The sequence below is a fragment of the Pholcus phalangioides genome, unplaced genomic scaffold (genome assembly GCF_987345545.1).
Source record: "Pholcus phalangioides strain wild (caught in Gottingen) unplaced genomic scaffold, Ppha-v1.0 ptg000015l_1, whole genome shotgun sequence".
NCBI classification, from domain to species: domain Eukaryota; kingdom Metazoa; phylum Arthropoda; class Arachnida; order Araneae; family Pholcidae; genus Pholcus; species Pholcus phalangioides.
Genome location: NW_028301608.1, coordinates 89779627 through 89791984, shown reverse-complemented (window position 1 = coordinate 89791984; position 12358 = coordinate 89779627). Strand labels below are relative to the sequence as shown.

General features: G+C 39.3%; 1 protein-coding gene across 2 annotated transcripts in view; it reads left to right on the top strand.

Annotated features, from left to right (window-relative positions):
- IP3K1 (inositol-trisphosphate 3-kinase-like protein) overlaps window positions 1–12358 on the top strand; it is a 105518-nt gene that overhangs the window by 67215 nt on the left and 25945 nt on the right. The window contains exon 1 of one of the 2 annotated variants that reach the window (XM_089244733.1): window positions 11412–11534. The exons of the other annotated variant lie outside the window; for it this stretch is intronic. Within the exon in view, the coding sequence (XP_089100859.1) occupies window positions 11478–11534 (57 nt within the window). The 5' untranslated portion in view covers window positions 11412–11477. Of the gene's footprint in view, window positions 1–11411; window positions 11535–12358 lie in introns of those variants that run through there. 2 annotated transcript variants of the gene reach the window in all.

Genomic DNA, 12358 nt, shown 5'->3' with positions numbered 1-12358 from the left:
AATTACCTGTGTTATACATCATTAGTTTATTTTTTAAGCTCAGTTTGGATCTCGGATAACAGAATTCTGCAATCTGATTCATGGTTACAGAAGCTGTTTTGATTCTATTTGCAATTTGCAGTACGAGTGCTAAAACTGAGCCTATTGTCCAAGGTAATTCCAAGGTATTTTGCATTTTCAATTGGAGTTATATTATGCTCCATGATACTTCGGTGTATTAATTGGCATTTTCCTTGTTAGCCAGATAAATTCGCGTTTTTTTGGATTTAGTTTGGCTCTGTTATGAAAAAGTTCCATCTTTCTATTCTATAAATTTACTCTTGAATGTCATTGAGGGCAATGAGTGGATCTTCATTAGATTTTAATATTACATCATCCGCATATATTCCTAGAAACCCATTTACCATAACCGAAAAATCGTCCATAAAAATATTATGGACATATGGAGCAAGTTTTGACCCTTGATTTATCCCGGCAGTTATAATTCTATTTCTTGATTGATTTTCCCCTATTTTCACTTGAAACGTCCTGTCTTGAAAATATGATTGCAATCATCTTATGCAGCAGTCCTTCTCTCCATGGTGCAGTCCAAGGCTTTACTGTAATCCAACGTTACTGCCGACGTGCACTCATTATTGATTCTCGCCTTTTGTATATATTCTATCACTCTTTTAGAAGTTGGTGGCAAGTGCCATGTTTTGACTTAAAACCGAATTGTTTAACTCTTCCAAGTTGTAATCTGTTGATCGTATTTGTGATTTTAGTTGTACTAGATTTTTTGAACAATTTTGACAAATGGGGCAAAAGAGCAGCAATTCCTTGCTGCTTCATCAGATTTAGCAGCCTTGAGTAACACCTTTATAATAGCTTTTTTCCATATATTTGGAAAATATGTTGGTTCTATTAGCAAGTGGAAATCATTTACTACAGATATGATTACATTTGGCGTTAGGAGTTTAATTGCCTTAGAAGTCAAACCATCATATCCAGGCGCCTTCTTTGGTTTGATTTTGGCTATATTTTCCTCTATTTCTTGTATTGTGATGGGGTAAAATACCGTAGTATTCAGAGGTATGTTCCGTGATAGAAAATTTTGAATATTTGAATACGAGTGCTGTCAATAAAATTCTGTGTTACAGTGTGTGTGTGTGTATTGTTTGGCGAGTAAAAATACAGAGTAATAACAAAACTAGTTTGTTGTAAACCTGCGCGCCCGTATTCATACCTGTTTATCAGCGTTTTCCCTCCAACCGCATGCGTACGGAAATGGTCGTGCGATTCAGTAGCGTGTTCTTCAATAAGCTTGGTTATTTCGAATATAAGTGCTAATCATTTACTTATTGGTAGCGTTATGCTCGGAATTAGCGTGCTTTCGTGCTACTTAGTAGCATGTGTATGCCGGCCCTTATGGTGAAAGACGAGCATCTTATCACTGAGCCAATCGGACGCGGACTTTAAAGGCTGGGAAAGGGCACAATGATGTCAATTCATATAATTCTCAGGATTCTCGTCCTGAGGATCCAGGTTCGAACCCCTTCGACGGCACAGTGCTGGTTTGTTGAATTTGGTTCTATTTTTGGTTTATAAACTTCGCTGCAAGAATGGAGCCCTGTCTGCCATTTAAAAAAGTCTCTCCGCAGAGACAGACTGACCTTCAACATGATACTCGCATAACATGAAAATTCAGGCATCAGCCATTTTCTCTTCAAAACATGGAAAACCAATGGCAGCACCACTACAACAAGAAACATTCATAACTCTGACTACATAAATATGTTAGGGCCACATATACATTTATAACACATATTCTCTCCGGCATGTACCAGTTCATTAGAAATTCAAAAGAACAATGTTTACGAGTTACATGTGCGGTTTATTTGTAGTTGTAAACTTCGTTATATACATGTATGAATAGTGAATGACTGAAATATTCCAAAGTCTCGACTGGGTGCGGTAGCCCAGGTCGATAAGATCCTCGCCTGAAGTACCAGTGTATGTTTGGCGGTGTCGCGAGTTCGATACCTGGTACGTCCTTGTCAGAAACTTTCCTGACACGGATGCGTCAGAAATGGCGACATGTCCACGGAAAAAAAGACTTTACCGCAGGGAGTCCCACACCGAGGGGTTAGCGCACCAACCTCTCGGTGAGTATAAAAAAAGGCTGTCGTTCGGAATCGGCAATGAATTGTAGGTCCCGGGCTAATTAGCCCTCGCGTGTCGAAAATGACCGTGGTGCGACAAAAATGATCAAACTCTCGACTCTGCGAATATCATGTCAGATCGTACCGAAGTTGTGTCTGCTCAGCCATTCATTTCGGAGCTTTTCTTTGAGAGCATGTTGGTATTAGCGAATAGGATAAATTACCATACCAGAAGCCCGATAATTTCAACGCATTGGCATATTCAAAAGTGTGCGTAATTGTCTCATAATCGCGTCGATTGGTGTCACTTTATTCTTTCTTTCTCATTGACTTCTAGTTGAGATAAAAAAAACATGGCTTTATGTTGTTTTTGATACCATCGTGAGTCAACGATGAAAGTTTCTCCAATTAATTCTATTTGAACGGATTTGAAATACACTGCTGGCCACCGTAAATGCAACACCCTGAAGGAAGCATGCAAATAATATGAAATTTACAACATGCATTAGCGGAGGTGAGATATGCAAATGATTAGAATTTCAGCGCAGACACACATCACGCGCGCCTGTGGCGCCACTTCAAAGCGCTATTTAAGGCTTGGAGATTTCGACGATTTGAAGTACGGTAATTGTGTTTTTCTTGTGGTTTTTTCAAAAAAACGATCAATTATGCCTCGTAGAAAACAGCGATCATCTTTTGATCAAGTATCCGAGTTCGACAGAGGAAGGATAGTGGCCTACCGAGATTGTGGATTATCTTTCAGGGAAATCGGTAGTCGTGTTGGACGAAACCAAACAACTGTAATGCGGATATGTGATCGTTGGATGCAGGAGGGTACGACGGACCGACGTGTTCGATCGCATCCACCTCAGTGCACCACTTCACGTGATGACAGGCGTATTGTGCGTATGGCAGTGACGGATCGCTCAGCCACATCACGAACCATAGCACAGCACATTCAGTCTGTACCGCATCATCCAGTGTCTGCGCGTACCATTCGACGCCGTTTACAGCAGAGTGGTCTGTCCGCAAGACGTCCATTGCTTCGTCTACCCTTGACGCAGAACCACAGACGTCTCCGCCGCCAATGGTGCGTGAAAGAAGGATGTGGACGGCACAATGGAATGAAATTGTCTTTACTGACGAGTCACGCTTCTGTCTGCAACACCACGATGGTCGGATTCGAGTCTGGAGACACCGTGGAGAGAGATGCTGAACAGCTGCGTTATGCACCGCCACACTGGTCCTGCACCGGGTATTATAGTATGGGGCGGTATTGGATATCACTCTCGCACTCCTCTAGTACGCATTGCCGGTACTTTAAAAAGCCAGCGCTACATCTCCGAGGTGTTGGAGCCAGTTGTCCTTCCTTACCTTCAGGGTTTGCCCACAGCCATATTTCAACAGGATAATGCGCGACCACACGTGACACGCATTGTCCAAAGGTTCTTCGTCAATCGCCAGATTGAATTGCTTCCCTGGCCAGCTCGCTCTCCGGATCTTTCGCCGATAGAAAACATGTGGTCCATGGTTGCTCAACGATTGACCCACATTACATCCCCAGCTGCCACACCAGATCAACTTTGGCAACGTGTGGAAGCTGCTTGGTCTGCTGTACCCCAAGAACACATCCAAAGTCTCTTTGAATCAATGCCGAGGCGTGTGGCAGCGGTGATCTCCAACAATGGCGGCTACTCTCGCTACTGATTTTGGCAGGAACCACACTTCACAGAAGTCTATAAATTTAATCATTTGATGCTTGGTCAACATGTTATCTACAAAATAAATATTGTTGCGATATCTCTTGTCTTTCTTGGTGTTGCAATTTGGGTGGCCAGCAGTGTATATTCGAAATTATATTAAATAATACACATGTTCTCTTACATTCACATAATTACTTCTGAATGAACACAATCTTATTTTTAAGAAATTGTTCCTACGATTTAGCAGTTTAGTCCAGTGTTTCCCAAAGTAAACAATATCGCCTCCTGGTGGGCGATGGAATGGTCCAGGGCGGCGGTAGAAGCTACGGGTATAACATAGGATCCTATGGGTTCGATTGAGCTGGAGAGGAAGAATTTTTTTAAACAAGGGGGGTGCGATGGAACAAAAAGTTTGGGAAACTGGTTTAGTGGATCGAGTTCAGCTAAAGTAAGCAGCAGAATAAAAATATAATAATAAATAAACAGTGGTCTATCAATTACTCTTTACTACTAACGCTGAAATACATTTCATAATATCAGAGACACAAAGGGTCATGACCGTTTTTATTAGTAGTTTCATGAATAAGTAGTGGGGCTCCCGATTTAATATCGTTTCATGCTTCGGAACGCAATGGCAGTGAAGAAGAAAACATGAATCTCGGCATATATCAGTAAAAAAATAGCATGTGCGATGCAGTAAATATCTTAGCCAAATATAAAAAAAGCTGTAAATCACAGCCTTGGGCATCGCCTTTCTTATTACGGTCCGGAAAACAAAAGCTTCGCTAAGTTTTATGTAGAGCACAGCACACACGACACCATGATGCCTATGATCATATTGTTTTTGCTCCCCTATTCTACGTTTGGCTCGGGTTCTGCAAACAGGGCTCCTTTTTCTCGTTTTCTCAAGAATATCATAAAAGAAATGCCAGTCACAATTACAGTTTATTTTGGATAAAGGTCGCGCCTAAATGATATGGTGAGTATAAGATTTTTTTTTCTTAAATTTGATATTCCAAGTGAATTAGCAAATCTTTATAAATGTCCGTTTGTAGGATTGCATTGACCAATTTCATTGTTTCACTCATCAAAATTCATTCTCTGTCACGATAGGTATGCCCGCCGCTTATTAAAATCACTTTTATCCAGGTGATTTTGATCGTATTGTGGCTGATTTTTATAACCAGTTAATCAAAAATAAAATTACAAATACATTTTTTAAACAAAAGTTCTATAATGTAAAAAAATATAATGTACTCTATACAGATGAATTGTAAATCTTATTGATAAATAATGTATTACTAATTAATCAAACTAATGCATGTAGTGTATAGTTTTTATACAATAAGTTCTCAAGGAAATTATGCCTTGCATTTCTTTTGAAGGCTTCAGTCTTTTTGGCAGAGTCTGGCATTATTTTCTCGATATCATAAAACAAAATTAAATATCCCTATCTTGTCGGTTATCGCTTTTGATTTTATGATTTCTGAATTTTTTCTTTGACGTTTGCAGTCTTCTTTGTGACGGGTGTGCTCGATTCACAAGTTAGAAATCTCCATTTTCTAGTCCCCGGTTTCTTTTGTCACTTTTGTAATCCGTCTATTTTACCCCTAACTTTTTTTTGCTGTTAAAATTGGAAAATATTTGTGAACGAATTCCACAGGTACAAAAATGGGACCAGATAATTAATTCACAAATTTGAATCGCTTTTCGAGTTTCCACTCAGTTTCTTAGCAGATTAATTTTAAAAAAAATGTGCTTGATTTTTTTAAAGGAGTGGCTTGAAACGGAAATTTTATAATGTGATTCGCAGTTATTTGATTTCGTTTTAGCGATCTGATTTTATTAAGTGGCTGATTTTATTAACCGGTTATTTTAATAGCGGTGGGTACGTATTAGATTTTTTTCTTCTTGAATTGGTTATTCAAAATGAATTAGCAATTTCTTTACAAATGCCCGTTTGTGAGGATTGCATTCATCAAATGGATATTTTTTCATTCCTCAATGATCATTCTTCTGTCACGTTAGATATACAATTTGGATTTGATTTTACCCTGTATGTAATGTGGTTGTCTTTATTGTCTGATAGTTTCATTTAACATCCACGAAAGAATGATGATCGTGGTATGCAATTTTGGTGTATCAAACCGCAATGAAAAACTTATGAAAACGTGACGTAAATGGCGTAATCAATATGTGAAAATAAAGATCAATAGTGGCATAGTCTGACTGAAACGCTTTTTAATCCGAAACGGTCCTGAGAAATCCAATTGTGACGTTTACAATGACGATGTTTGTGGATTTTTTTTGAACGAATTTTGCACTATCGTTGTAATTTTCTTTTGCGGCTAACCTAAATTTTGGTATGTCATTCTACCGTGGTCGACCGCGATTCCGACCAGTCACAATTTTTTTTCGTCTCTTTCTATCAATAGATTTTGCCGAAAACCGTAGATCAGCTTTTCATGATTTTTTCCCCCTAGAATTGTATCCTGTCCATGCTATATGCAGGATGTCCTTCAAGTGCTAGCGCGATCTCATCAACCTTTCGTTGTATTTGTATACGATCCCAATTTAAAAAATGCTCAAGAGGCGTTCAAACATTACCCTGTACCAGTTTTTGAGAGTGAAAATAGGCTGTAACAAAAAATAAAAATCTACATTTTTATACGGTCCCCCTGTGCTCTAACTTCCAATTAGAAAGAAAAATTCCACGTTTCTAAGTGCAATCTTCATAGAGATACTCGAATTCAAAAAACTGAAGAAATTTTCGGAAAAAACAGCATTAAAATCGGAAAAATCGTTTTACTCGCATTTAACGCTGTTCTTTCCCAGATTTCCTCCATTTTTCAAATTCGAATATGTCTGTAAACACTGCACTTAGAAACATTGATTTTTTTTTTTTTTTTTTGGCATCAAGAGAGGCAGGGGCAACAATTTCTAATTGAAAGTTAGAGCACAGGGGGACACCGTATAAAAATGTAGATTTTTTTTCTTTCTTTTATACAATGTATTTTCTCTCTCAAAACTGGTGCAGGGTAATTTTTGAATGCCATTTGAGGTTTTTTTAAATTGGAATCGTACCTCTACGACGGACAGTTGATGAGATAAAGGCCGTGCTAACACTTACAGGACACCCTTTATATGGGGCAGTAATTCTCAACCTTTTTCAACCCATTGCCCCTTACTTCCCCCCCCCCATTCTTGCCCAGGGGCCCCACCCTCATCCAGGAGAGAGACATTTTCCCTTTCTACTTATTGAATTTAATTTAATCAACAAACATATTATAAATAAGATCGATTTCTCTGGATGCAGAGCCGAATTATATGGGAAAAAAACGGGACGATCCAACAAACCGGCACAATAAATCCTGACTCATCACCATGGTTCTGCTTCCCTGGGCTAGAGTAAGCTTCCTTCGTGTGGAGGTTCTATACATGCCCGTCTCATCATCGTGGATCCCCATCACGCAAAGTGATGTTCTGAGACCCCATACTTAGCTGGAAGTAGCAGCTTACATATTCACATTTTTACACACTCGAAAATCCTAGAACCAGATCTCATCATGTAGGCTTCCTGTAGACGTGTGGCTCCTAGCCATGCCGATATAGGTTTAGATTGTCCTATTCCATGGACAGCTGTGCTGGATTCTGAAAATTTCTTCACCATCGCGGGTCCCCTCTCTCTTCCGGGCCACCTTAGAATATCCGTGCACCACAAAAAATGTCATGTGGCTCCCCCCCCCCCCGGTTGATAACTACTGCTTACTGCTCTAGGGCAGTGATGCTCAACCTGTGACACGCGTACGTGATTGACCCATATTCAAAGAGTACGAAAAATAATCGGTTATGGTGGAGTGGAAAAAATTAGTAAAATGAATTAAAAAGGACAAAGCATTTGTTAAGGCTCTATACCGTTTTGGGGCGGAGGGGGGGGGGGTTGAGAACTTTATACGCATTTTTTGAGAGTTCGCATGCTCTCTATGCTTTAAAAAAGTGCACAAATGCCTTTTTAGGTCTCTCCGCAGAGAGCAAGCGGACCTTCAACATGATACGTAAATAACATGAAAATTCTTTAATTCAAGCTTTTACCATCTTCACCTTAAAATGTAGAAGGTAGATGACAGCACCAGTAAGAAATGAAAATAGTGCAACTCTGACACTATAAATACGTTCGTAGCCACGCATATATAACACTCGGAACATACATTCCAGCATGCAACGATTCGTTAGAAATTCCGCATGTACGGTGAAGTAGTTGTAGTAGTATGAGTTTTTAGGCGGTACTTAAAGCAAGAAACGTTGAAAACCCATTGTTCTATGGGTGTAGGTTTCAACTAGTGTTCCGCTAGAGTTTTTCTAGGGTTTATCATTTGTGTTTTTTGCAATTAAAATCGGAGAAATATTTATGTTGGTTTGGGTTCTGTGGAACTGTCTCGTAATCAAAACGCTGAAAACTGTTTGGGGAACTTTTTCTCACTATTAGAGCAGTGTGTTCTCAAACTTCTAACATTCCATGGCTCCCTTCCCCCACTAGTGATCTTCTAGCAACCTCCCCTCCCATGGAAATAATTATATAAATCGGGTGAATTCTGTCGGATGCGACACTCTTTACACAGTGATCCCCGAGAGCTGCAATGCGCACTTTGAGAACCACTGCTGTTAGGCTTTCCTGGAACATTGCTAGAACTATTTGCCACTGCTATTCTTTACCATTTCTCGCAAAACCTCTAGCAATGCCCGACGAAACCTAAGGTAAGAGGAACCCAATTGACAAACGCTGCTCTATATTATACACAATGTTTTTATTTATTTATTTCCCTCTCTCTGAAAGCGTATTAATCAACTAAAGATATTGACGATCATTTTCTATTTTTAAATGTTTTAATGGTGTCTCTATCCACATTCCAGTTTGTGACGAAAGTGTATTTCGAAAAAAAAAAAAAAAAGTTTTTTTTTCGGTTCATGGAATCGCTTATTATGATTATTATTATTATTATCGTGATTATCGTTTGGTATACCATCATTTGCAATTCAAAGCAGCGTACGATTGACGTCAATGTTGCCATGGGAACACATCTCACTCTCTTCCCTCGTTCTCTCTATATATATTTTTTTCACTCAAGAGGAACCAACACACGCATCATTTCCACGACTAACCTTGATCAAGGCAGGTTTCTACTGCGTACTGAATTTCTCAAACACTAAAAAAGAAAAGAAATCTCTGGAATACAGTAGTGGCTGTAGTATGTGTGAAACATGATGGATTTTCGTGCTCAACAGGAATTTCAAAATGCACGAAAAGTTCACGTGGGGTGTACGGTGCTTAGTCTTTTCTTTTTGTAACGATGTGAAAGAAAAGGGAGTCTCTCAAAACTGTTTGAACAACGCGTTTTGCATGTAGATGTAAATGACTTTTATTAATTAGCAAATGCTCACATCGATAATTATATACCTGGTCAAAACCTGTAGTTGATGTCGACATCCCTCCCGACTAAGAATATTTTTCTTGGGACATGCCCTATCAATGTCGGTGATCCCATGGGAAAGGCACGTGGTTTTTTTATTTTATTTTAATAAGTAAAACCTCTCTAACACTCTCCCTTCGTTTCTTTGAAAAGGTGGCCGCCTTGATGGAAGTTGATGGAAAAAAAAATGTTTCAGGCCTATGAAAGGTACAGAAATCAATGATTTAGAACATATGTTGCCATTCAAAGATTTTCACCCTTTTTCAATTCTTGAGCAGTCTGTGACAGTGGTTTATAACCTGTTGTACGCGTACCTGTTGGGGTATGTGATGAACCAGCCAGCAATATCAGGGGAAAAAATAGAGTAAAGTAATAAAAAAAAATGTGCAAAACATTATGTAGCTTAATGTATCTAATAATACGCAAGCTTTCTGAATATTTCTACGAGTACGCCCGCATGACGGGAAGAAGCAAGGAGGTATTTCTTGGATTATAGGAGAAGCTTTTACGAACTCCGTTGGGTATCCACACCTCTTACGCATTTCCGGGGGGTACTTGGCTAACAAAAAAGTTGGAACTAAAGGTCTATGTCAATCATCACAAGAAGAGCACGGGCACATCATCTCTAGCGTACTGAAGTTCAAGTCAACGTAATGTACGTCCTTTTGTACAACCTTAATAAGGTTCATCATTGGTTTGTCGCGATCAGTATCTCGCGAGTACTAGATAGAGCACATGCATTGATCATTCTTGGTTGCTTCAGTGAGCATCCTGGTACTCTCAACTGACAAATTGATTTTAACTATTGTATCTTTATTTCAGTTATATTTTAGGCAATTTTTTTACCTAAGCATCTGAAAAATTGTCAGTATCACTCAAGAACTGCCTAATATTTATGTGGCTTGGGTGTCACTATAGATTCACCAGTCTGTGCTGTTTACACAGTTAAAGCAATATAGCTCCTGCCTATACCAGATACAAAGCAATGAGACAACTTGAGCTTTTCAAACAATTAATAGCCATATGATGTTATTCGGGTCATTCCTCCTGTGTTTGCCAAAGATAAATACAGTAAGACCTCGGTATGACGTCAACCACTTTTAACGTCGCTTTACTTATAACATCAGTTTTTGAAAGTCCCTACCCCAATAGCGTGTTGGTTTTACTTGTTATTAAGTCACTTTGCTTATGTCATTTTCATCCAGTCTCCAGGGGTCGTGTTATACTGAAGGCTTTCTTTTAATCCGAGCTCCTATCTATCTCCCATGGGTGATAAAACCTGTCAGCCCTGATATAGTGTTGTCTAATTTTTCAGTGCTGCAATCTATATTTCAAAGTAAAGTGAATGAAGTGTAATGATTGAATGTGTGTACCATTGTAGGCTTGTTGCTCTCTCTGTGGCGAGACTTTTTAACTGGGAGATCGGCTCGCATTCGCACCTCGATGTTGGGAAAAATATCAACCACAGAAACGAAAACCACGGTGGGGTTCGAACCCTGGCAATGGGAGTCCGTCGCTGTCACTATGACCACTCGACCACCACTACTGTATAAGATAAAAATGAGACATCTCTTTTCACAAAGTAGTGGCTTTCCTGGGAGAAAACAAGATATGGGTGGCCCTTTAATACGGGGGGGGGGGCGTCAGCATTGAATCTAGGAAAAAAATTCTGGATCAAAAAGTAATTCCTTTTTTTGTAGAGGTGATTCTTTAGTTAAGTTTTACACCCCCTTCCCTTCTGATAAAGCATTCGGAAATGTTGAAAGCGTATTTATCAAATATGGACAAATGCTTTTAATAAGAGATGGTTGAATATTGAGTGGAAAGTCGTGTTCCTTATCTTGGAGGGGAGTGAAAAACCGTGTTAAGGTGATGCTTTCTGACGGAGTCGTTGATAAAGAACTCCGGTATCGGTTTCGCCCCCGCACCATAGGTAATAATGATGATAACGGCGTTTCTGATGGAATCCACTTAGATCCTTCATTGGAACTTGCTACGCGTTGATTTCATCTCCGGATCTAAATATTCCTTGTTATTTTTCATCTTTGAAGGATTATAACTTGATATAAAAAGAAAATATAATTTCTTTCAATTATATATTACTTCTTTCCATATTTTTGAGCGTTTTTGTATTCAATGTGTGCCGTATGAGCTAGGAAATCAGAATGAGAATAATCACCTTCAAGAAACCTGTCCACAAAAAGCTGCATTTGAATGTCGTGGTAAGTATTTGAAAAGCAATCTAAAATACAATGTATATGTTACTGCCAAAGCCGAAATTGGCCAGTTCGCGAACTGGTCGGCCATTGTCTGAATTTCGGGCTTTCGCTGACCCTCTATATATCGATCGCTACGGTTCGGGATCATCGCCATGTTGACGGTTTTTTTAATTATAATTACGGTCATTTATAATTGTGATTAATTATGGCAAACCTAACGATCAAAGGAATCGGAATACCGATATATAGGAATGTATAGGGGCCGGCAAAAGCCCGAAATTCGGACTAGTCAATGTCGAGTTCTGGCAGTAATGTATACTCAAGATCTAGTACAAAGGTCTTCAACCTTTTCCAAGGTGCGAGCACCGTTTATGCCTAACATTAAGAGCTCTCATGCGTCAACTTAACATATCGTCCCGCTAGAAACTATGAATGTGCAAAATTCTTGGGGGGAACTCAGAAATTACGTTTAAATGCTTATTCACCCATGTTACTCTGGATGTTATTTTCCTAAAATGTTTTGTTTCAATAGGAGATGCATGCATTCTAGTTTTTGGCAAAATAAGGTGTCCTACCAACTGCTAAACTCAAAATTGAAAATCTGCACATTTATGGGACAATGTGTCAGACCCAGACCAACATAATAGGGATTCCTTAAACGGGATGATTTGGCCAATCAAGAGTTGCCAATCAAGAGACATCGATAGCACAAAATAAGCGTTGAGCACGCATGTGTTTCAGTGAGCACCGCGGTGATCGCGAGCAGCAGGTTGATGATACTTACGTGATCTAGAGTTCCTTGACTCTAGACAGACGCAAATACCAGA